Source organism: Cebus imitator, unplaced genomic scaffold (assembly GCF_001604975.1).
Source record: "Cebus imitator isolate Cc_AM_T3 unplaced genomic scaffold, Cebus_imitator-1.0 Scaffold509, whole genome shotgun sequence".
NCBI lineage: Eukaryota > Metazoa > Chordata > Mammalia > Primates > Cebidae > Cebus > Cebus imitator.
In genome coordinates, this window is record NW_016107824.1 from 988355 (window position 1) to 1012045 (window position 23691).

Genomic DNA, 23691 nt, shown 5'->3' on the forward strand with positions numbered 1-23691 from the left:
TTGGCCACGCACACTGCACCCCTGTGGTACCAGCACTTTGGGAGGCCGAGGCAGACAGATCGCTTGAGTTTGAGACTAGCCTGACCAACATGGTGAAGCCTCGTCTCTACTGAAAATAAAAAATTAGCTGGGCGTGGTGATAGACACCTGTAATCCTAGCTACTCGGGAGGTTGAGGCAGAGAATGGCTTGAACCCAGGAGACGGAGGTTGCAGTGAGTTGAGATCCAGCCACTGCACTCCAGCGTGGGCGACAGAGCGAGACCCTGCCTCAAAACAAAGAAACCAAACAAAACAACTTAAACGTAGGATCCCTTGAGCCCAGGAGGTCAAGGTAGCAGTGAGCTTTGATTGCACCACTGTACTCCAGCCTAGACAACAGAGCAAGACTATGTTTCAAAAACAAGCCTGGGCAACATAGTGAGTGAGACCCTGTCTCTACCAAAAAAACAATTTTTAAATGGAGAGGGTGGATCACTTGAGCTTAGGTGGATGGGGCTGTGGTGAGTCTTGGTCACGCCACCACCCTGCTGTTGTCATGGGAGTCCAAGGGTGTCCCTTCACCAGCCAGCTCTGTGGCCACAGCGCCTCTGCTTGGGTTTTGCTGACACCTGCTGGACTTGTACTGCCCACTCGGCCCAGCAGGCTGCACTCAGCTCACACTGGCTCAGATCCCACCCCTGCCAAGGGTGAGCCAGGCAAAGAGCAACAAGCAGTGTGTGGGTGAGTAAGTGTGGGGTTCAGCCACCATGCACAGCTGGGCACAGGCCTGGGGTGGGCAGCTACAGGTGCCAGCATAGGTGCTGGCTCTGTGCGAGGCTGTGGCTGGACCAGGTGTTGCACATGTGGCTTCTGCTGCAGGCACCTGCATTTGAATGAGGAGAATGCAGTGGCACCCAGGAGATTGGAGATGCCAGGAACCACAGAGCCCCAAAGAGGGTATCACAGCCCTGGCCTCCCCAAATGGCCGCAGCTCTTCTCTCCTTGTTGCCTGCAGCATGGCAAGTGGAGGGGAGGAGGGCATGTTTCAGCCCTGTTTGTTACAGCTCTTTCAGTCCTACCATTTGGCCGGTCCCAAGTTCTTGTCCCCCCTCCAGGAAGAATCAGGTACGTGGGCAACTGGCAGTGAGACAGGCGGAGAGGAGCTTCACTGAGCGACAGAACAGTTCTCAGGAGACCCAATGTGGGTAACTCCTTTCCACAGGCAGGTTATCCAACCAGTGTCCAACTTTCAGCAGAGGGGGGACCCAGACTGGGTAGCTTGTTTCTGCCGGCAGGTTATCCCAGTGAGTTGACGAGACCTAACTGGATAGCTCCTTCCCCCACAGCTGGTCGTCCTGACGTCTCTCTGTGGGTCTGGCTGAGTCCAGTATTTTTATGGGCTTCAGAAGGGAGGAAGTACCTGCTGACTGGTCCATGGGCAGCCATCAACGGGCCAGAAAAAACTGTAAGTTCTCCCTCTGAGCCACACACCACCCGGAGCTGGGCCGAGCTCCCAGGCTTCAGGCTGTCCCTGGCTTGAAGACGGGGCTTCACCAGGGACCCGCCCATGTCTACCCAAGAGCCTGTCTGCCTCTTGTTGCCATTGGTCGTGTCGTCCATGATGCCCAGGCTGTTCGTGCTGAAGGATGCCTGCAGGCTCAGGCCAAGCTGCCCTCAGGCCCCCACTTACCTTTCTCCCCGTGCTCGCCAGCATCTGAAGTCCAGAGGGACCCGAGATGGCAGGGGCCTTGCTTATCAGCACTGCCTTGAGTGTATGCACACCCACCCATGTTGCAACAGTGCCTGGGCTTGGCCTCAGCTTTGCTCTGAAATTGGAGCGAGGAGAGGCCAGATGGTGGGAGCAGGTACTTCTGAGCCTGCCGAGATTGGAGGACTTCCCAGGCCCTCAGAGTACAGGGATGCCCGGGGCCCCAGCTGCAGCTGGGAGGGGCTCCTGCCCCGCCAACTCGGGAGTGGGTGGAGCTCCCACCTGCTCCTGGCTCCTGCAGGCTCTGCGGGGCATGCAGCCCCAGCCACACTTAGTCTGCTGCAGCTGGCCACTTCGCAGCAGCTGCTCCCGGTGGCGACCCCTGCCCTCACTGCCTGGGTGACTGGAGTGAGACCCTGACTCAAAAAAAAAAAAAAGAAAACCAAAAATGAGTAAATATTTTTATAAGTTTAGAATAGGGAACGTCTTTCTCAGTTTATAATCTCTTTGTGGAAAGGTAAATTGATATAATTTGGTTTTTTGTTTGTTTGTTTGTTTTTTTTTTTTTTTTGAGACAGAGTCTTACTATGTTGCCAGGCTGGAGCGCAGTGGTATGCTCTCACCCCGTCTGACTAGCCTTGGGCAGGTGACTTGGCCTCTCCGTTTCCCTCATCTGCCTAACCTTGGGCAGGTGACTTGGCCTGTCTGTATCTCAGTTTTGTCTGTGAAATATGGGTCATCAGAGACCTATCCCTGAAGCTGCTGTGTGTCATTATTCACTGTTCTAGGGCTCAGAACAGGCATGCAATAAAAACCAGCACTGTCAGCCAGCCATAGTGGCTCACACCTGTAATCCCAGCACTTGGGGAGGCCAAGGCAGGCAGATCATCTGAGGTCAGGAGTTTGAGACCAGCTAGGCCAACATGGTGAAACCCCATCTCTACTTAAAATACAAAAATTAGCCAGGTGTGGTGGTGGGCGCCTGTAGTCCCAGCTGCTTGCGAGGCTGCAGCAGGAGGAGAATTGCTTGAACCTGGGAGGTGGAGGTTGCAGTGAGCTGAGATTGCATCACTGCACTCCAGCCTGGGTGACAGAGTGAGCCTCCATCTCAAATAATAATAATTAAATAGGTCGTGCGCAGTGGCTCATGCCTGTAATCCCAGCACTTTGGGACGCCAAGGCAGGCAGAACATGAAGTCAAGAGATTGAGACCATCCTGGCCAACATGGTGAAACTGCATCTCTACTAAAAAAAAATGCAAAAAGTAGCTGAGCGTGGTGGTGCGCACCTGTAGTCCCAGATACTTGGGAGGCTAAAGCAGGAGAATCACTTGAACCCAGGAGGCAGAGGTTGCAGTTAGCCGGGATCGTGCCACTGCACTCCAGCCTGGCAAAAGAACAAGACTCCATCTCAATAATAATAATAATAATAATAATAATAGTAAAATAATAAAAATAATAGGCTGGGCGTGGTGGCTCATGCCTGTAACCCCAGCCCTTTGGGAGGGCATGGTGGGCTGATCACCTGGGGTCAGGAGTTCAAGACCAGCCTGACCAACGTGGAGAAACCCCGTCTCTACTAAAAATACAAAATTAGCTGGGTGTGGTGGCACATGCCTATAATCCCAGCTACTTGGAAGGCTGAGGCAGGAGAATCACTTGAACCTGGCAAGCAGAGGGTGCAGTGAGCTGAGATCGCACCATTGCGCTCCAGCCTGGGCAACAAGCACGAAACTCCATCTCTAATAATAATAAAGCCAGCACTGTCGTTGCCAGCTGTCCATCCCACCACGTATCCAGGTTTATGAGATATCACGTGTCCCCACAAAGCAAGCTGTAAAACAACCTGACCAGTGTAGTTATGTTTTCGTGAAAAGGTGACTGTGTGAGTCGTCTGACTCCATACTACAAATGCGTGTGCGGAGAGAGAGCTCCACCCTGCTCTCCCAGGCGCCTGAATGTCTGTGCCTAAGCTTGTAGCAGTGGCACTCCGGGAAGGAGCAGGCAGCAGGCCAGGAGAGCAGGTGGTGAGGAGCACTTCTGCTTTTACTTGATAACATTCAGCAAGCTCAGCAGTTTCACAGGTCTCTGGCATTCCTCGTAATCTTAACAAGTTTAAGAAAATGTGAGCAACATCAGACAGAAATGTCCATTTCTAGAGCATTCTAATTGATAAAGTTCTGTACAGAGGGCTTTACCAGGATTAGAAACCTTTGGAGTGGTGATGGTGTCTCTGAAGCTGAGGCTCTGAGGAGGCTCCTGTCTGGACATGTACTCTCTCTCCTCCCTGTGCCGGTCGCCCTGGTGCCAGGCTGCACGCAGTCTCTACGGCGGAGAGTGGGAGTGTTTCTCTTATTTTCTTCCCTGAAAAGGGGTGTCTGGCGTCAGCAACCCTTGTGGCTGAGTTGCAAATCCGTTTAAGCTCTGGAATGTTCACAGACAGTTTTCATCACTTGTGAACTCTTGGTAGCTATTTCTTCTGCTAACCAGAAATCTAATTCCTTTACTCTGACCAGTGGCAGGAGGTATGTGCATCATGGAAGGAGCTTTACACCATCTACTAAATGCCGGGATGTTTTTTTCCTCTAGAGAAACCTGATGTAAAGCAAAAGTCCACCAAGAGGAAATTCGTCATTCCGCAGATTATCATCACTCGGGCCTCAAATGAGTCGCTAGTCAGCTACAGTTCCAGCAGAAGTGAAGAGCAGAGAACCATCCGGGAACCTGAGGACTGGGGCCCCTACCGGCGACACAGGACCCCAAGTACAGCAGATGCCTATGACTTACATATCAAAGAATAAACAGACACCCTTGCATAGCACCCGTTACTCCCCATGACAGGCGTATTAGGAAGGGTGGCACTGCCTGAGCAGAACGGCCACCCACCCTCTGGGAAGCCACGTCCCTCTTCTCCAGTGCTCTCCGGTAGGGTGGCACCAGGGCCATCCCAACCCTGTGAGAAGCCATGGCCTGTTCTCTAGTGCCATTTGGTCCTGCCTTCCCCAGAGTTGCTGGCAGCTCGGTCGAGGCAGGAGTGACTAGCTCAGAAAGCGAGATTTGTGACGATAAATGAATAAATGAGTATGTTCCTGTTGGGAGTGGCTGGCTGTGCGGAGTGATGGACAGCAGATGGCGTCTCACACTCTGCTCTGTGGTGGACAGTTAAAACACTTTTCCTTCATTTCAGAAGAGTATGGCATGAATACTTGGAAGTTATAATGAATGAGATGTTCACCTCATAAACTGGAAGTAAAAAGAAAAAATTTAAAATGATGAGATGCCCCACAAACCTGGGGAAAAGGTCAGATTCTAAGAGCTAAACCTTAAGATGTAACATTACAGAGCAAAGAGGTGCAGACAGTCCCCTAACAGGACCCAGGGCTCCTAGCTTGTCTGTATTCCAACTCGGCGTATTAAAAGGCCCCAAAGAAGAAAGTGGGATGCGTTTGTGGGCAGAGGGCAGCGACCACACTTAGATGTTAGAAGTGGCCTTGTCAGCGCTGCCCTGGCTTTCTGGCCCACAGATGAGGGCTCCTGATTGTGGGAGGCCATTGAAGGGTCCTGAGCACAATGGCTGCACCCTCTTCAGCAGCTGTCAGGTGAGGCTAGACGCACCTCCTTTGTTGCCTGAGAGAATGCCCTTCCCTGTCTGGAAGGCTCATGCATCTAGTGATAGTGTGTTAGCTTTGTTAGTTTCTAGTCTGGCCAACAGGCTTTTCATATGATCTCCCGAGATATGCTTGCTTCAGTGGCCAACAGACCCACAGGACAGCAGCGTGTCCACCAGAGGCCCAGACGTGGACTTCTCAGGTGCCAGTGGGAGGGAGCCTGCTGTCTGCCACACACATGCAGTTCCAATCCAGACAGCCCTACCTGGCACATACACACATACACAGAGCCTCAGGAAATGTGAAGGGCCAATAAAACTTGGTATCTGAGACACTTTTTGGTACGCTAATTTCACTGTGCCAAAAGAAAAAAAAATAAGATGAAAGATGAGTCACACAAGAAGCTGCTTTCCTTTTATTCCTAAGCGGAGAGCTACAAATAAAATTTCTCCACAGGGAGCTACTCTTTGTTCACCTTAGGTGAAGTGCCAATTTACTGGGCAGCAGATAAAAATATAAGTGACTCTTTCCTACCTGCTCCTTTTCTGTTGTAACACGTGGATTCAATGATGTAACCACACCCTCCATCCTTCCCCTCCAGCCCTCTTTTCCCCTTTCAATACTGAAGCCCTCAATGTCATCTTTGGTGGAGGGCACAGACCTGGCTCTCAGGCACACATCCTTAACCTTGGTTAAATAAACTAAGTTGAGGGAGACCTGTCTGAGATACTTTTTGGTTTACAAATTGGCGACCATAAAGGGACTCAGAGTGTAGGTGGCCCTAACCTTGGCAGGTTTCCTGCTGTTACTTAGGACCAGTTTTGGCTGTGTGTATTGCTCAAGACAATAGGACAATTTGCTGAGATCTGGGAGCCCCATCACCCTCCAGAGAGTCTCTGGTCTCCTGAAACTTGGTTGAGGTCTGAGGTTTATTCTGCTGTACAATGCCTTTTCCTTTTCTGGTGTGTTACGTCCAACAAAGAAGATGAGTTTTCCTGCTTTCATGATGATGGGGACAGGAGCTTTCCTGGAGTTCAGCTCACATCCAACAGGGAAGGGGAGTTGGAGTTTTTCCTGATTCCAGGACGGCAGACAGTCTAAAGCCTGGGCCCCGTTCCTAGGTAAGTAGCTGAATTAGGGTTCTGTCTTGGAAATTCTCCTTATTGACTAAAACTGAGATTAACAACTGGCTGGTCTAATTTCTTACTGTTAATGTGCTCAGTGATTTGTATGAATTGTGGGATTGTTTTTGCCTAACTGCTTTTTGTTTAGTTGTTTCTGTGTTTGCTGTTTTTGCTGCTTCAGTCTCTTTCCCATTAGATTTGACCATCTCTCTTAGACTTGAAACTTCCCAATTGTAGGAAACAAGGCCTCTGAATTGGCAAAGTTCCCACAGCTGGGAAAAAGGGAAAACAAAAAACATCCAGCAAAGGGGAAAAACGATTTTGACCACCTGATGGGCTTTATTTGCATAACAAGGCCACCTTTTGCATGCCAAGCCACACTCAGAGTAAGTGTGATCACACTGTAGTTCTGTAGGTAGATTCTGCCATTTTTCCACCAGACAGCCCAGGTTCAATTCCTAAATCCTTTCTGGTTTGAAATTTGTTTAACTTTTGAAATATCAGCAATTTGTTCCAGCTAAAAGAAAGTAGTAAGATTTAAATGAATTTTTTTTTTTTTTTAATTTTTTTGAGATGCAGTCTCACTCTGTCACCCAAGCTGGAGTGCACTGACGTGATCTCGGCTCACTGCAACCTCTGCCACCTGGGTTCAAGTGTTTCTGCTACCTCAGCCTCCCGAGTAGCTGGGATTACAGGCGTTGGCCACTGTGCCTGGCTAATTTTTGTGTTTTTAGTAGAGATGGGGTTTCACCATCTTGGCCAGGCTGGTCTTGAACTCCTGACCTCATGATCCACCCACCATGGCCTCCCAAAGTGTTGGGATTACGGGCATGAGCCACTGCACACATCCAAAAGGATTTTTTTAAAGAGCTCTATGGCCAAAAGTAAGCTTAATTAAAAGATATTATCCAACATATTAGCTTAATTAAGTCTGTTTGCCACATTCGCATATACAGAGTTACATATTAGCTTAATTAAGTCTGTTTGCCACATACGCATATACAGAGTTATGCAGACAACCTGAAGATGAGCAGGACAGAGAGTTTTCTTGGGGTTGGAACAGTTCTCAATGGAGAAGGGACCCAAAGTGGGCAGCCTTCTACCTGAAGTTGGGTAGTTCCCTGCTGAGGTCCCCACCACGTGCAGCCTATAATTTTATGTTTGACTTGGCATTCATTTTTCATGTCCCTCTAACAGACTGCTGTTTTTTTTTTTTAACTGAAATAGTTGACAGGATTTCTTGGGTTGCTGCTGCTTCCGCTGGAGACCTCTGTGGCTGGTGGTGCCCCTACCCAGGCCTTGCTTGGCTCTGGGCTTGCCGCTGGAGGTACTCCACCCACCTAGCCCAGCAGACCACACTCACCGTGGGATCTGGGCTCAGCCCATGGCTGGGCTGCGCCTACCACAGCCTGCTTCCACCGTCAGCATCAGTGTCTGGGTGAGGGGAATGTGGTGGCTCCTGAAAACTTGGAGCTGCCAGGAACTCAGAGCCCCAAGGACATCACAGCTTCATCGTTCCCATGGCCAGTGGGCTGGTAAGTGGGTTGTCTTACAGGGTCACGTCCTTTTTGTATCTGTGATTCAGCAGGTCCCAAGTTCTTGTCCCATGTCCAAGAAGAATGCAGTTATGCAGACAACCAGAGGATGAGCAGAACAGAGAGTTTTGTTGAATGGTGGAACAGTTCTCAGGAGAGGGGACCCAAAGTGGGCAGCTGTCTACCCAAAGTTGGGTAGTCCCCCGCTGAGGTCCCCCACCATGCACAGCCTGTAATTTTATGTTTGACATGGCATTCATTTTTCATGTCCCTCTAACACACCCAGACTATCTGTCTGCATTTTGAGATGTAAATTTTGCTACCTGATTTTTCACTTAAGCATTCTGCCTTTGATATGTGAATTTGGGGCTATGTAGCTGAAAATTGCCTAGGACAGTGAAACAGGTTATCAAGAAGATGGAAGCTTAGTTTAAGCACATTGGTTCATGCCTATAATCCAAGCACTTAGGGAGGCCAAGGTGGGTGGATCACTTGAGGTCAGGAGTTTAGGACCAGCCTGGCCAACATGTTGAAACCCTGTCACTACTAAAAATATAAAAATTAGCTGGGCATAGTGGCAGGTGCTAGTAATCCCAGGTACTTGGGAGGCTGAGGCAGGAGAATCACTTGAACCCAAGAGGTAGAGGTTGCAGTGAGCTGAGATTGTGCCACTGCACTCCAGCCTGGGAAACAGAATGAGACTCCATCTCAAAAAAAAAAAAAAAAAAAAAAAAAAAAAAAAGGCCGGGCGCGGTGGCTCAAGCCTGTAATCCCAGCACTTTGGGAGGCCGAGGTGGGTGGATCACGAGGTCAAGAGATCAAGACCATCTGGTCAACATGGTGAAACCCCATCTCTACTGAAACTACAAAAAATTAGCGGACAGGTGGGCCGGGCGCGGTGGCTCAAGCCTGTAATCCCAGCACTTTGGGAGGCCGAGGCGGGTGGATCACGAGGTCAAGAGATCAAGACCATCCTGGTCAACATGGTGAAACCCCGTCTCTACTAAAAATACAAAAAATTAGCTGGGCATGGTGGTGCGTGCCTGTAATCCCAGCTACTCAGGAGGCTGAGGCAGGAGAATTGCCTGAACCCAGGAGGCGGAGGTTGTGGTGAGCCGAGATCGCGCCATTGCACTCCAGCCTGGGTAACAAGAGCGAAACTCCGTCTCAAAAAAAAAAAAAAAAAAAAAAAAAAATTAGCTGGGCATGGTGGTGCGTGCCTGTAATCCCAGCTACTCAGGAGGCTGAGGCAGGAGAATTGCCTGAACCCAGGAGGCGGAGGTTGTGGTGAGCCGAGATCGCGCCATTGCACTCCAGCCTGGGTAACAAGAACGGAACACCAACTCAAAAAAAAAAAAAAGGAAAGAAATTGGAAGTTTAAAATACTAGAAAAAAAGAAGGGGTCTTGTGAATCTTCTGTATAGCTGATACAACTATGTATTTATGTGTAACGTATACAATGTTTCACTACCAGAAATATACAAAAGGCCTTTAATTAATCGGCTTAAAGGAAAGAAAGCACTTACATCAAATACTGTATCAGAAAAATGGAAACTTTCACTCAAATGCCTTTTCAAATTTATGTGACTTAAGTAAATCCTTAATAAATAAGCTGGTTTTAACAGTATTGGTAAAATAAAATTAGAAGTGTCTTCAGAATTATCAACATACATTATTGTTTAGATTTATTGGTCAAGGAGTTTAATATTTATCACTACATATTATAAATTGTCAAAATTTGGCATGAGGGTTACAAAGCTTGCAACCCAAAAGAGAAAATTATATTTGCGTAATTTTCCAATAAGTAAGGTATTTAATATTGTTTCATGAAAAGTGCTAAATTCTGAGGTATTGGCTGTTGATATTCACTTGGGGTGGTTGGCAAAATATTAAAGATATATTAGGAAAAGTTATAGATTAGTCTCAAAGCTTTTGGAAGGCCAAAAGGCTTTATTGGAGCCGGCCAAATGTGGCCAGTTGTTCCACTAAGTTAGGGAGAAAACAGGAATGAGGCTTTTCTAATTCAGTCTGTTTACCCCATGTCGCGTTCTCTACTCTGTTAACTCATGTAAACTTTGTGCTGAATAGTCCTCTCGGGGAGGTAAAAGGAGAACCACCCATTAATAATGTTTACCCAGAGCCTGGAAACTAAAGCTTTTATCATTCATAAAACCACTCTTTTAACCATGTTAATTATACACAAGCGTGTTGACTTAGAACTGCTGTTAGGAATAAATGTGTGGATGGACAGAGGGTCTTGGTCAATGGGTTGCATTTCGCCCTCTGAAAGCAGCCAACAGCCACCCCTAGCCCACTTGTATGACTATAATGGCGTGAGAGCGCATTCATTCATCCATGGTAGAGTCAGGGTCTGCAGGCCAGACTTCACAGGTGGTGGTCGACGTCTCAATTGGCATTAAAAAAAAAAAGAAAAAAGAGAAATATTTGTTTAACCATAAGGTTCTTACTTAGATAAAAACCTGAAATTCACAGGCTATAAAAATGGTTAGTCCAGGCACAGTGTCTCATGTCTGTAACTCTAACATTTTGGGAGGCTGAGATGGGTGGATCACCTGAGGTCAGGAGTTTGAGACCAGCCTGGCCAACATGGTGAGAAAAGTCTCTACTAAAAATACAAAAATTAGCCAGGCGTGGTGGTGGGCACCTAAAATCCCTGCTACTCAGGAAGCTGATGCAGGAGAATCACTTGAACCCTGCAGGCAGAAGTTGCAGTGAACTGAGATTGCACCATCGCACGCCAGCCTGGGCAAAAAGAGTGAAACCCCAGCACACGCACCAGTAAAAGGTTAACAGAGAAATAATTTTAAATGAAGAATGCCACAGTATTTTTTGTTTTTCTTTTTTTTTTTTTCTGTAGTCAAGAAAACATTTATTTGTGTCCTTTCTCAGAAGATGAGTGGAAATGTTTTTCTTTTTTTGACGTGGAGTCTCACTCTGTTGTCCAGGCTGGAGTGCAGGTGGTGCGATCTTGGCTCAATGCAATCTCTGCCTCCTGGGTTCAAGTGTTTGTCCTGACTCAGCCTCCCAGGTAGCTAGGATTACAAGTATTTGCGAACAGGAATGGCAATTTAAAAAAATGTTTTTAGTAGAGACAGGGTTTCACCAAGTTGGCCAGGCTGCTCTTGGAACTCCTGACCTCAGGTGATCCGCCCAACTTGGCCTCCCAAAGTGCTGGGATTACAAGTGTAAGCCACTGTGCCTAGCCTATCACAGTTTTCTTAAGTAATCTAGGTAAACTATTTTTAAAATTAGGTAAACGTAATGGAATAAATACTTGTAAATAAGCTTGTTATAATTTCAAATCAAAGGTTATGTTAAATACTAGATACCCATTAAATGTCTAGCTCATTTCTAATTTTTCTTAAAAACAATTATATTTGGCTGGGCGTGGTGGATCATGCCTGTAATCCCAGCACTTTGGGAGGCTGAGGTGGGTGGATTACCAGAGGTCAGGAGTTCAAGACCAGACTGGCCAATATGGTGAAACTCCATCTCTCCTAAAAATACAAAAATTAGCTGGGCTTAATGGCACATGCATTACTCAGGAGGCTAGGGCAGGAGAATCACTTGATCCTGGTAGCAGAGGTTGCAGTGAGCCAAGATTGTGCCACTGCATTCCAGCCTGGGCAACAGAGCAAGATTCTGTCTCAAAAAATATAAATTTCAGGAAAAGATTTTTCTAATAAAGTTTTTATTAAAAGGAAATAGGCCAGGCACAATGGCTCACACCTATAATCCCAGCACTTTGGGAGGCTGACACAGGTGAATCACTTGGAGTCAGTAGTTCCATACCAGTCTGGCCAAGATGATGAAACCCTGTCTCTACTAAAAATAGAAAAGTTAGCCTGGGATGGATGGTGACACATGCCTGTAATCCTAGCACTTTGGTAGGCTGACCTGGGTGGATTGCTTCAGCACAGGAGTTTGAGACCAACCTGGGCAACATAGTGAGACCTTGTCTTTTAAAAAATAGAGATGTAAAGATAGTTATAAGGAGGTATTTTTAGTAGGAACAGTTAAAAGGAAAATAAATTGATATGAGAAAGAATATTGTATGGTAAATTTTTGTCCTAAAATGGCTAGTTATTTTGAAAAGAGGGATGGTCATGATTAAAACAGGAAGTCCCAGTATATCATAAATGGTTTATGTAAGTTGTGATAGTTTGTAAAAAAGATGATTTTTTTTTTTTTTTTTTTGGGAATAGTTAACGCTGTTGTTGCCCAGGCTGGAGTGAAGTGGTGTGATCTCAGCTCACTGCAACCTCCACTTCCCGGGTTCAAGTGATTCTCCTGGCTCAGACTCCCAAGTAGCTGGGATTATAGATGCACACTACCATGCCAGGCTGATTTTTGTTTATATATATATATATATATATATATATATATTTTTTTTTTTTTTTTTTTTAATAAAGACGGGGTTTCACCATGTTGGTCAGGCTGGTCTTGAACTCCTGACCTCAGGTGATCCACCCGCCTTGGCCTCCAAAGTGCTTGGATTACAGGCATGATCCAGCACACCTGGCCGATTTTTGTATTTTTAATAGAGATGGAGTTTTACCATGATGGTCAGGTTGGTCACAAACTCCTGACCTCAGATGATCCACCCACCTTGGCTTCCCAAAGTGCTGGGATTACAGGCGTGAGCCACCATGCCTGCTGAGAATTATTTTTTTTTGAGATGGAGTCTTGCTGTGTCACCCAGACTGGAGTGCAATGGCACAATCTTAGCTCACTGCAACCTCTGCCTCCCTGGTTCAAGCGATTCTTCTGCTTCAGCTTCCACAGTAGCTAAGATTTAGGCACCTGCAAACAGGCCTGGCTAAATTTTGTATTTTTTAGTACAGACGGAGTTTCCCCATGTTAGTCAGGCTGGTCTCAAATTCCTGGACACAGGTGTAATTTAAATATCTCCTAAAGGCTCCAGGATGTAAATGAAATATCAGAACTCAGAAGGGGAGGCATTTTATTTTCTCTAGGGGCCAATGCAATAGGGTTGTGCAGTGGGGAAGAGACATTGGACTCAACTCCCCATCTTCCTTTTTTTCTTATTTTTAAAAATTATATAGAATGTTTCACAAATTTGTGTGTCATCCTCGTGCAGAGGCCAAGCTAATCTTCTCTGCATTGTTCCCATGTTAGTGTATGTCCTGCCAAAGTGAGCATTATTTTTTTTATAGAGACAGGGTCTCGCTCTGTTGTCCAGTCTGGTCTCGAACTTCTGGCCTCAAGCAATCCTCCTGCCTCAGCCTCCTAAAGTGCTGGGATTACAGGTGTGAGCCTGGCCTCAACTCCCTCATTTTCTACATGCTGATCAAAACCTCCATCTGAGTGGAGTAGATTTGGCTATGGGCAATGGTTTGAGCCCTGCTAGCTCAACTGAATTTCAACAGTGGAGCCAGATTAGAGGACGTGCTGCCTGTCCCTGACCCTGGACCTAGGCATCAACAGTGTTTCCTAAACATTCCACGTCGACTTTTCTTCCACCTTCCAGGGTTGGGCTGTGAGAGAAACTGGAGAGGCAGGTGCCTGTGAGAGCGGCTTCTGTCAGCCTGGGGTCAGGTCTTCCATGAGTGAGGGGAGGTATCTGCTTTTGCTGCATGTCAGAGACTGCTGACATAGCTGTCTCTTCCCACCCAGAAGCTAAGCTTGAATGACACCCCCTCACAGAGCTCCTCTCCTGTCTTTCTCTTGCTCCTGCTTACTTCTGTCACAGAGCTTGACAGCATGGATATCAGCACTTGTTTCCTTCAGTTTCCTGAAGCCCCCATGTCCTCAGAACAGAGGAGGCACCCAATGCCTGCAGAAGCCCACATCCCTCACCAGGGACCAAGTGACCTAACCCTCACCTGGAGGACCTTCACCTTCACCTCTCACCTGGAGGATGCACTCACCTGGAGGACCCCCCTCACCTTGGGGACCCCCTCCCACCTGGAGGATCCTCTCACCTGGACAACCTTCACCTGAAGGACCCCCCTACCTGTAGAACCTCCCCACCGGAAGGACCCCTCACCTGAGGGACAGGCCCCCCCACCTAGAGGATCCTCCCACCTAGAGAATCTTCACCTGGAGACCTTCTCATCTGAAGGACCCCCGCCAAAAAAAAAACTGGAGAACCTCCCCACCTGAAGGTCTCCCACTTGGGGGACCCTGTCACCTGGAGGACCCCCTAACCTGGAAGACCTTCACCTGGATAATCGCCATGACCTCCCACTCTGGCGCAGCCTGGTCAGGTGCCCGGGCTTCATCATAAAATAAGGCCCGAACCGCAGCAATCCGAGCAGGTCCCCGGAGCTGAGCGCCTAAGACTGACCCGCGGGAGCGTCTCTTGGTAACCGTTGCCAAGGAGGGGAGGCCCGGTAAAGAGCTTTTGCGCCTGCGCTGCGTGGCTGTCCGCGTCTGCGCCTGCGCGCACGGCAGGCGGGGCCGGCGCTCAGCATGGCGGAGCCTGACTCGGAGTCGGAGCACATCCGTCTGAAGTGTATTCGTAAGGAGGGCTTCTTCACGGTGCCTCCAGAACACAGGGTGCGCGGGGTGCCATCCGGGCAACTCTACCCGCCTCGCTCGCGGTAGTGCCCGGCCGGGCGCGGGGACTGTCGTGTCGCGTTGCTGCGCGGAGGCTTCCGGCACGGGCGGGAACGACATTCCCAGTTTCCCCGCGGCTGGGGCTGAAGCCGGCGCGGGGGCGGGAGCTCGGGACCACGGGACCCCGTTAGCTGAGCCTTGGGGGTCTCCGGGGGCCGGGCGGGCTCAGGGGCGCCTAGCGCCACGGACGGACGGGCCCGCGCCCTGGGAAGAGCAGGCTCCGGGATCCAGCTCGGGCGCCGCTGAGCTCTGCGTGCTGGCTGGGCTTTGCAGGCCGAGCCGCGAGCCGCACGCGTAGCGGCAGAATTGACTCGCGCGGCGAGTTGGAGCTTCGAGGCTCCCGCTGGGCCTGGGCTGCATCGAGCGGGCGCCAGCGCTGCCTGGTGGCTTCACGCTAGTCCTGGTTCGCAGCCAGTGACGAGGTGTCTGTGCCTCCCTATGCAGAGAGGAGAGAGCCTCGGGGCGTGGGGCGATGCTGCCGAGGTGCGCGGCTGGCGGGGGCGCAGGGGCTTGAAGTTTGGCCGCTGGGTGGGTGGTTTAACTGCTGCCTGATGCTGAGAGGCCATGTGTCCAGTAAGAATCGTTAGCAGATCGTGGCTGGATGACAGCACGAGCTACACAGGCCTTGGCTGCTCCTGGTACCTTTTTCAGACGTGCAGCAAGCGCTCCCCGAGTTGAGAGCTCTGTGCTGGACGCTGGGGTGAAGCAGTGAGTTGGCATTTCTTTTTTTTGTTTTTTTCCAGATACGGTCTTGCTCTGTTGCCCAGGCTAGAATACAGTGGAGTGATCCCGGTTCAGTTCGTCGTCGGCCTCCTGGGCTCAAGTGATCTTCCCGCCTAGGCCTCCCAAAGTATAACAGGCATGAGCCACTGCGTCCAGCGTGGCATGGCATTTCTTTGGGGTTAGGAAGTGTGGCTAGAATTTGGACACCCAGAAATAAGGGTGGCACAAAGAGCACACGCCGAGAGGATGTGAGAGGGGGATTAAGGCCGGAAAGGGAGGTTGAGGTGACACTGTGGAAGAGTGGCAGGCTAGATGATTGTGACTTGGCCCCCAGGTGTCAGGAAGTAATAAGACTGAGGACAGCGCCGGCCAGTGGCTCACACCCGTAGCCTCAGCAGTCTGGGATGCCGAGGTGGGAGGACTGCTTGAGCCCAGGTTTGAGAGCAAGGGTAGGGTTAAGAGAAGGAAGCCAGAAAGTAGGGGCTGTTAGAATTCCAACCTTGCCACATGGACGTCTTACGGGGAAGAGTGCAGACTCTGCTACAACACAGACCCCAAAGTACACTGGCTCAGGTAAGAGGGTGCTTTTTCTCACCCTCCTCTAACATTCTGGAGAGAAGCAGTTGTTCTGCACAAGTGGGCCAGGCATTCTGGTTCCATCTGTCTTCCTGTGGCTGAGGGGAGGAGAAGTGGGTGGTTCCAGTTTCCTTTCATCTGGAAGTCACACGGTCCCTTCAGCTCACATCCCGAGGCCAGCTGCCACAGGGTAGTGTTTTATAACTTCAAGGAAGTAGTGACATACGGATGCTGGGATAGCAGCCCTGCCACAGATGTATTTTTGCATGTGGGATTGAAAGGGAGTAGTTGAGTGGCTGCCTCTGATATTTCTTTCAAAGTGTTGGCCCAGTATCGTCACCACCTCTTCTCATCAGGAAAGCCCAAGAGGCTGGGCACAGTGGCTCACACCTGTAATCCCCACACTTTGGGAGGCCGAGGTCAGGAGCTTGAGACCAGCCTGGCCAACATGGTGAAACCCCATCTCTACTAAAAATACAAAATTAATCAGAGTAGTGGCACACGCCTGTAGTCCCAGCTACTCAGGAGGCTGAGGCAGGAAAATCACTTGAACCCAGAAGGCAGAGGTTGCAGTGAACCAAGATTGTGCCACTGCACTCCAGCGTGGGTGACAGAGCGAGACTCCATCTCAAAAAAAGAAAAAAAGTTTAAAAAAAAGCCCAAGCATGTAGTTGCCTTTCTGTTTGGTGAGCAAGACCTGGGCGGGCTGCCTGCTACAAATTACCTTTGAAATACCCATCCTAAGTTGTTTGATCAGCTGTCAAATTTCCACACTCGCAACACCCCTTTCTTTCAGCTGGGGCGATGCCGGAGTGTGAAGGAGTTTGAGAAGCTGAACCGGATTGGAGAGGGCACCTACGGCATCGTGTGTGAGTGGCCAAGGCTGGTGGCTGTGACAATGTGGGACGAGAGCGTTGGGGCTGGAAGGGATTCATACCCTGTGCTCTGAACCAGGGCAGAAACTTGTTAAGGAAGTTTAATTCCTGGTGTGATTATTGCAAGCGTTGTTCCATTTCTGGATAAATGTAAGCATCAGGTTGCTAATACCCATAATCCAGTGTGTGTCACTGCAGAGTAGGGTGAACCATTAGAGAAATAAAATGCAGAACTTTCCAAAAGTATCTGGAGGTGGACACAGTACTCATGTCAATAACCTCAGCCACTCTCGAGGAGTCCCCTGAGCCCAGGTGTTTTTTGCGAGATGGGTCTTGCCCTAGCGCCCAGGCTGGAGTCCAGTGACGTAATCATACCTCACTGCAGCCTCGACCTCCCAGGCTCTAGCGATCTTCTCGCCTCAGCCTCCTGAGTAGCTGGGACCACAAGCGTGCACCACCACACCAGCTTATTTTTCAATGGGATTTCCTTATATTGACTGGGTTGGTCTTGAAGTCCTGGGCTCAAATGATCCTCCTGCCTCAGCCTCCCAAACACTGGGATTACAGGTGTGAGCCACTGACCCGGCCAAGCGCAGGAGTTGGAGGCTGCAGTGAGCTGCCATCATGCCACTGCACTCTAGCCATAGTAACAGAGTGAGGCCCTGTCTCAAAAAGAAAAAACAGTGGCTCACACCTGTAATCCCAGCACTTTGGGACGCCGAGGCGGGTGGATCATGAGGTCAAGACATCGAGCCATCCTGGCAAACGTAGTGAAACCCTATCTCTGCTAAAATATAAAATTAGCCGGGCGTGGTGGCATGTGTCTGTAATCCCAGCCACTCAGGAGGCTGAGGCAAGAGAATTGCTTGAACCCAGGAGGCGGAGGTTGCAGTGAGCTGAGATCACGCCATTGCACTCCACCCTGGTGACAGAGTGAGGCTCTGTCTCAAAAAAAAAAAAAGAAAAAAGAGAGGCTGGGCGTGGTGGCTCATGCTTGTAATCCAAGCACTTTGGAAGCCAAGATGGGTGGATCACCTGAGGTCGGGAGTGCAAGACCAGCCTGACCAACATGGTGAAACCCCGTCTTAAATTAAAAAAAAAAAAAAGAAGAGAAAAAACCACACCACACAACTGACGCTTACAATGGCTATGAAATTGTAGCGTTATCTTCACACAAAATAAGGTTGACTTTTTTCTACACGTAATACCTTATTTGCTTTTAGGAGATTACAAGAGAGCACACAGCAGTGGTCTGTGTGCTGAGAAGGAGGACACGGAGAGCCTGGAGCCACAGAACTGAGTGGCTGGAGCCAGGTCCTGCACAGAACAGGGCACCCCCCCTCCCCCAGGTCAAATGAAGAAATCCCCCAGGGAGCATGTGTCTTGGGCTAGAGCTGTTGCACAGAGTGAGAATTGAGTGTCTCTGGCATGAGGTTGTCAGAGGAAAGAAAGGGCACCCCTGCGGCTGAGGGAGAGGCTCCTGTGCGGCTAGGGAGCCCACGAGGGTACCGACGGGACGTCATCATAGATGCGTTTCCACTGCAGATCGGGCCCGGGACACCCAGACAGATGAGATTGTTGCGCTGAAGAAGGTGCGGATGGACAAGGAGAAGGATGGTGAGCAGACGGGGTGCTGGGACCTCACGGGGAGGAGGTGGGAAGGCGTGAGTTACCTGAACCCTCCTGAGTGCAACTGCACCATGACTGGAGGGGCCAGCCTCTGGGAGGGTTCTGCTGTGGCCCAGCGTGTCACCTCTCAGGTCCGCACTCGGCCCCAGATCTCTGCCAGGGGGGCTTTGTGGTCTGTATCCCCTCTTCTCCCTCCTGTCCGGTGAGCCCACCTCCCTGCAGGCTCAGCTTTGCTGGCCCCTCTACCCCCAGCACCTGCCCTGTCCCCAGATGAATGTCCACAGTGGTTAGAGAGGTGCCACTTTGTATTTGGTCAAGGAAGAGTTAAAAGTGCTTACTGGGGTCGCCCTGATTCTCCCTGAAGTGGGGACAACTTTAGCACCTGGTATCAGGTGCCCCCTACCCTGTGGTCACTGGGTGGGGCTCACTGAGGCCGCCTCCCTCTCCAGGCATCCCCATCAGCAGCCTGCGGGAGATCACACTGCTGCTCCGCCTGCGCCACCCGAACATCGTGGAGCTGAAGGAGGTGGTTGTGGGGAACCACCTGGAGAGGTGCGCGGTCTCCTGGTCTGCGTCGGGCCCCAGGGAGCATGTGTGTTGGGCTAGAGGCATTGCACAGAGTGAAGACTGAGCGTCACTGGGCATGAAGTTGTCAGACAAGAGGTGACCCCACCTCACCGCCTGGCTTGGCCCCCATTGTCTGAGGGGGACACAGGTTGTCCTGCCTATGTTCCGTCCTGCAGAAGGGGAGGTCCACTTTGACCCCGTGGGAGAAGGCAGAAGGGTGGCATGCATCTTCTGTTTCTTCCAGCATCTTCCTGGTGATGGGTTACTGTGAGCAGGACCTGGCCAGCCTCCTGGAGAATATGCCAACACCCTTCTCGGAGGCCCAGGTGCGTGGCAGAGGGGGCTCAGGATGGGGGGATGGGCCTCATGGGCCCTTGTGGTGCACATTCGTAACACATAGGGCCACCTGGGGACTGGTAGAGCGCTGCTGCTGCTGCTTCTGCTTCTGCCTCCAGTGTTTCAACGAGCTGAAATTCCATGAGGGGAAATCCTGTTGGGGGGGCAATTGCCGGGAGTGGGCAGCCCCGGGCTGAGAGCCTTGTAAGGGTGCTGGTTTCCCGGGCTGTTGTGGTGATGGCTCCCCTGCAGGTTGACCCTGACTGGTACCTCTGACCTCTGACCCTCTGCACAGGTCAAGTGCATCGTGCTGCAGGTGCTCCGGGGCCTCCAGTACCTGCACAGGAACTTCATCATCCACAGGTGGGTGGAGCCAGGCAGAGGTGGAAGCACCACTTCCTTTGAGGCCTGACTGCTGCCTCCTGAGCAAAGTTAGATGATCTCGGGGTTCCCAGCTGTCACAGCTTGCCCACTGCTTGCACTCCACTGGTATTTTTTCTAAAATAGACATGGAGTCTCTCTGTGTTGCCCAGGCTGCTCTCAAACTCCTGGGCTCAAGCGATCCACCCACCTTGGCCTCCCAAAGTACTGAGATTACAAGTGGGAGCCAACTTCCCTGGCCATGCACTCCTCATTTTTTTTTTGATACAGAGTCTTGCTTTGTCACCAGGCTGGAGTTCAGTGGTGCCATCTTGTCTCGCCGCAACCCCCACCTCCCAAGTTCAAACAATTCTTCTGCCTCAGCCTCCCAATTAGCTGGGATTACAGGTACATGCTACCATGCCCAGCTAATTTTTTGTAGTTTTTTTAGTAGAGATAGGGTTTCACCGTGCTGGTCAGGCTGGTCTCAGACTCCTGACCTCATAATCCGCCCACCTCAGCCTTCCAAAATGCTGGGATTACAGGTGTGAGCCACCATGCCCAATCTTTTTGTTTTGAGACAGAGCCTCACTCTGTCACCAGGCTGGAGCCCAGTGGCATGATCTTGGCTCACTGCAACATGTGCCTCCTGGGTTCAAGTGATTCTCCTTCCTCAGACTCCCACGTAGCTGGGACTATAGCTGTCTTTATTTTTAATAAAGATGGGATTTCACATGAGGGCCAGGATGGTCTCAATCTCTTGACCTTGTGATCCGCCTGCCTCAGCCTTCCCAAGTGTGGGGATTACAGGCATGAGCCCCTGTGCATTGCCCGCTCCCATTCTTAAAAGGCCCAAACATTAAGAGCATGTGTGAGTTAATGAAAAAATAAATAAAGATACTAAAAAGCTGAAGCATGAGGAAGTGTGCAGGAAGTATGTGGGCATTGGTGCCGTGGGGAAGATCTGATCCCCCAGGTGGCCCTGGCTGTCCGGGAACCACCGCCACTGTCTTTCCATCACAGGGACCTGAAGGTCTCCAACTTGCTCATGACTGACAAGGGCTGCGTGAAGACAGGTGGGTGCAGCTCTTGCAAGCCCCGTCCCCACGTGGCAGCTCGTCAGTCCTTGCTCGACGACACTCACTCCTCTTTCTGCTGTAGCGGATTTTGGCCTGGCCCGGGCCTATGGCATCCCAGTAAAGCCGATGACCCCCAAGGTGGTCACTCTCTGGTGAGTTCCTTGAAAGCATGGTGGCCCCTGGGGACCAGGCATGCCTGGGGGACCGCTCCTTGGGGATGTCAGGCTGAAGTGGCAGATGGGCCTTGAGAATCTTAAGCTATAGGGCCTGTGCACACTTGTAAACGCTGGGTCTGGGACAGCCTCCCAGGAAACAGCAGGGCTGTCCCAGGAAATGGTGAGAGCCGGGCATAGTGGCACCAAGGGACCTGCCCAGGTGAGACACACCTTGGCCTGAGGTAGCCAGAAACACAGCGTGGCCGTGAATCTGTCTGTGGGAAGGAAGGTTGCTTCACAGGCTAAAGGGTGGGCAGCTTGTGTCCTGCTTCTGGTTCTTCCTCCAGGACAGTTGTAGCAGGCCAGACAGGGTCATGCTTAGCACGGGCTGAACGTCAGGGTTGGTCAGACCCAGGTCCCGACCCACGTGCTGTGTGGTCCCCGTCAGAATGGGCTGGTGGTGGCTGGTGTGGCTGTGTGCTAAGGGCCATGGTCCTGGAGACTCTCAGGACATAGCTGCGCGGGATGGCTCTCGCCACCAGCAGCTGTTGCTGTGTGGGCCACCTGGATTGCAGGGCTTGGGGCAGAGGGTGGTCCCACCTGGAGTACTTTCCAGGCCTGCAGGCTCTCAGGGAGGCCGTGTCCTGTGGAGGCCGGGGCTGGGGGACAGAGCTGGCCATACTGAGGTGGTGTTTCTGTGTGCAGGTACCGAGCCCCTGAGCTGCTGCTGGGAACCACCACGCAGACCACCAGCATCGACATGTGGTGAGTGCCTGCAGCCTCAGGAAGGGCGGGGACAGGAGCTGGGTCACCTGGTCCCTGAGCTCAGCCTCAGGGGAGGAGCAGGAGTGCAGTAGGGTCTTTGCCAGCCTCCCACTCCCAGGGAGGTAGGCCTGAGCCTGGGAACCCAGGAGGAAGTGTGAGAACTTAGCTTGCTGTTGCCAGGCCTGGAGCACCGAGGTCCGCAGGAGGGACGCTTGCCCCTGCCAGTGTCAGCCTGGGAGGCCTGCAGGGCCCAGGAGGGGAGCCCATGGTCGCTGCCTGTCCTCAGTGCCCTTGACCCAGCCTTGCACTGGTGGGGTCAGCAGAGGTCTGACTGCAGTGAGGTCCTCTGTTCCTCATGCTATTGGGGTCAGCAGAGGTCTGACTACAGTGAGGTCCCATTTGCCTTGTGCTGTTGGGGTCAGCAGAGGTCTGGCCGCAGTGAGGTCTCCTGTTCTCTGCAGGGCCGTGGGCTGCATCCTGGCCGAGCTGCTGGCCCACAAGCCCCTTCTCCCCGGCACTTCCGAGATCCACCAGATTGACTTGATCGTGCAGCTGCTAGGGACGCCAAGTGAGAACATCTGGCCGGTGGGTGTCCTGGGCACCCCGCAGCCCCCTGCCCGTGCCCATGCCCGTGCCCTCTGCGCCTCAGCTCCTGCCTCCCGTAGGGCTTTTCCAAGCTGCCGCTGGTTGGCCAGTATAGCCTTCGGAAGCAGCCGTACAACAACCTGAAGCACAAGTTCCCATGGCTGTCGGAGGCCGGGCTGCGCTTGCTGCACTTCCTGTTCATGTACGACCCTAAGAAAAGGTGCTGATGCCTGCACGGGTCCAGGGACACCCACCACCCACATTCTGGGGAGACAGTTTCCCAGAGCCTAGCCCACTGCCGCAGAGACGCCCTCCCCAGGCACACACCCACTCGAATTGGCTTCTGGCCGCCCATCCTGCCTTTGAGAATCTGGATCATGGGCTGCTCCACCGGGTGGGAGGTGAGGAAGCCAGATTCACCGTCCAGTCACGCACGCTGCCTTCCTCCAGGGCGACCGCTGGGGACTGCCTGGAGAGCTCCTACTTCAAGGAGAAGCCCCTGCGTGAGTGTCTGGCTTCCTCAGGCCTGCTTGGGAGGGCTTGGCTGGGAGCCCTTTGCCCGGGGTGGGTGGTGGAGAGCTGTCCTGGTGCCGTCCCTGAGCACATGCCCTCTCTGGGGTAAGAGGACGGGGACATGGAGGTGCAGACAGCCCAGGGCCAGGTCAGGAGGCAGTGCCGGACTCAGACCTGGGCCTGCTGCCTGCCAGCCCTGAACTGCCCTTCTCCCTACAGCCTGTGAGCCGGAGCTCATGCCCACCTTTCCCCACCACCGCAACAAGCGGGCTGCTCCGGCCACCTCCGAGGGCCAGAGCAAGCGCTGCAAGCCCTGACGGCGGGCCTGGCTCATGCCTGCATCCCGCAGCCAGATCTTCAGGTCGGCGGTGTCTGTGAAGGGTGCTGTGATCCAGACTCACCAGGCATCTGGGATCTGGCTGGTCCCCTTGACTGGGACCATCCTCCAGTGACCATCCCACTGTCTTCCCCTGAACCCACTGCTGCCCTAGAAACAAGGCTTGGATGCAGGGCAACACTTCAGGGGCTTCCAGCCTGTGCACCCTGGAAGGGTGGGTCTGGTAGCTTCGTCCCTAGATGCAGGGGTCTCATGCGGCTCTCCAGCCTCACTGTGTTGGAAGCATGGGACCCTGCTTCTTGGGAGGAGTGGCCAGTGCAGTTCCCTCTGGTGTCTTGGAGTCGTGGTGGACACCGGCTTGGGAGGAGCAGACCCCAGAAGACCACCTTCTCCTCTTTCAGTCGTCAGGAGCTGCCCCCTGCATGGGTCAGCTCTGGTGACCCCAGGTGGGCCTGCCAGGACTCCAGATGAGAACAAGAGGGACGAGGTGTGGTGTGCGGGCCACAAGTGAGGATGCCCCAGGAGAGCCCTGGGAAGGGGGCTCAGGTGCATCCCACTCCTCACACAGCGGCCCCAGCGCTGATGTTGAGAGGTTTGGTAGGCTCTGGTCGGATAAAAACTTTCTTAAAAGACA

The 23691-nt window shown here is 51.8% G+C and overlaps 1 protein-coding gene, 1 long non-coding RNA gene and 1 other non-coding gene across 7 annotated transcripts; 1 reads left to right on the top strand and 2 right to left on the bottom strand.

Annotated features, from left to right (window-relative positions):
- Positions 1-13031: 13031 nt before the first annotated feature.
- On the bottom strand, positions 13032-13136 carry LOC119468853. The gene has a single exon (XR_005197629.1). It is a non-coding gene; the product is annotated as a U6 spliceosomal RNA (small nuclear RNA).
- A 1156-nt stretch (positions 13137-14292) lies between these two features.
- On the top strand, positions 14293-23689 carry CDK10 (cyclin dependent kinase 10). Of its 5 annotated transcripts, none has more exons than XM_017513962.2 (13): positions 14293-14459; positions 16653-16725; positions 18277-18348; positions 18810-18912; positions 19172-19253; positions 19559-19626; positions 20647-20699; positions 20785-20854; positions 21563-21622; positions 22084-22207; positions 22288-22409; positions 22658-22710; positions 22940-23689. In XM_017513962.2, exons 3-13 carry the CDS (start codon positions 18330-18332, stop codon positions 23035-23037), a joined length of 852 nt encoding a protein of 283 aa, XP_017369451.1. In that variant the 5' UTR covers positions 14293-14459; positions 16653-16725; positions 18277-18329; the 3' UTR covers positions 23038-23689. The 5 variants fall into 5 exon arrangements, with proteins under 5 accessions (XP_017369451.1, XP_017369445.1, XP_017369447.1 ...); XM_017513956.2 differs by having other exon boundaries at positions 14293-14497; positions 22288-22427; positions 22940-23684; XM_017513958.2 differs by having other exon boundaries at positions 22288-22427; positions 22940-23684.
- Positions 20768-21508, bottom strand: LOC119468852. The gene is made up of 2 exons (XR_005197628.1): positions 21285-21508; positions 20768-20927 (listed from the first exon to the last, which is right to left on the bottom strand). It is a non-coding gene; the product is annotated as an uncharacterized LOC119468852 (long non-coding RNA).
- Positions 23690-23691: the final 2 nt, after the last annotated feature.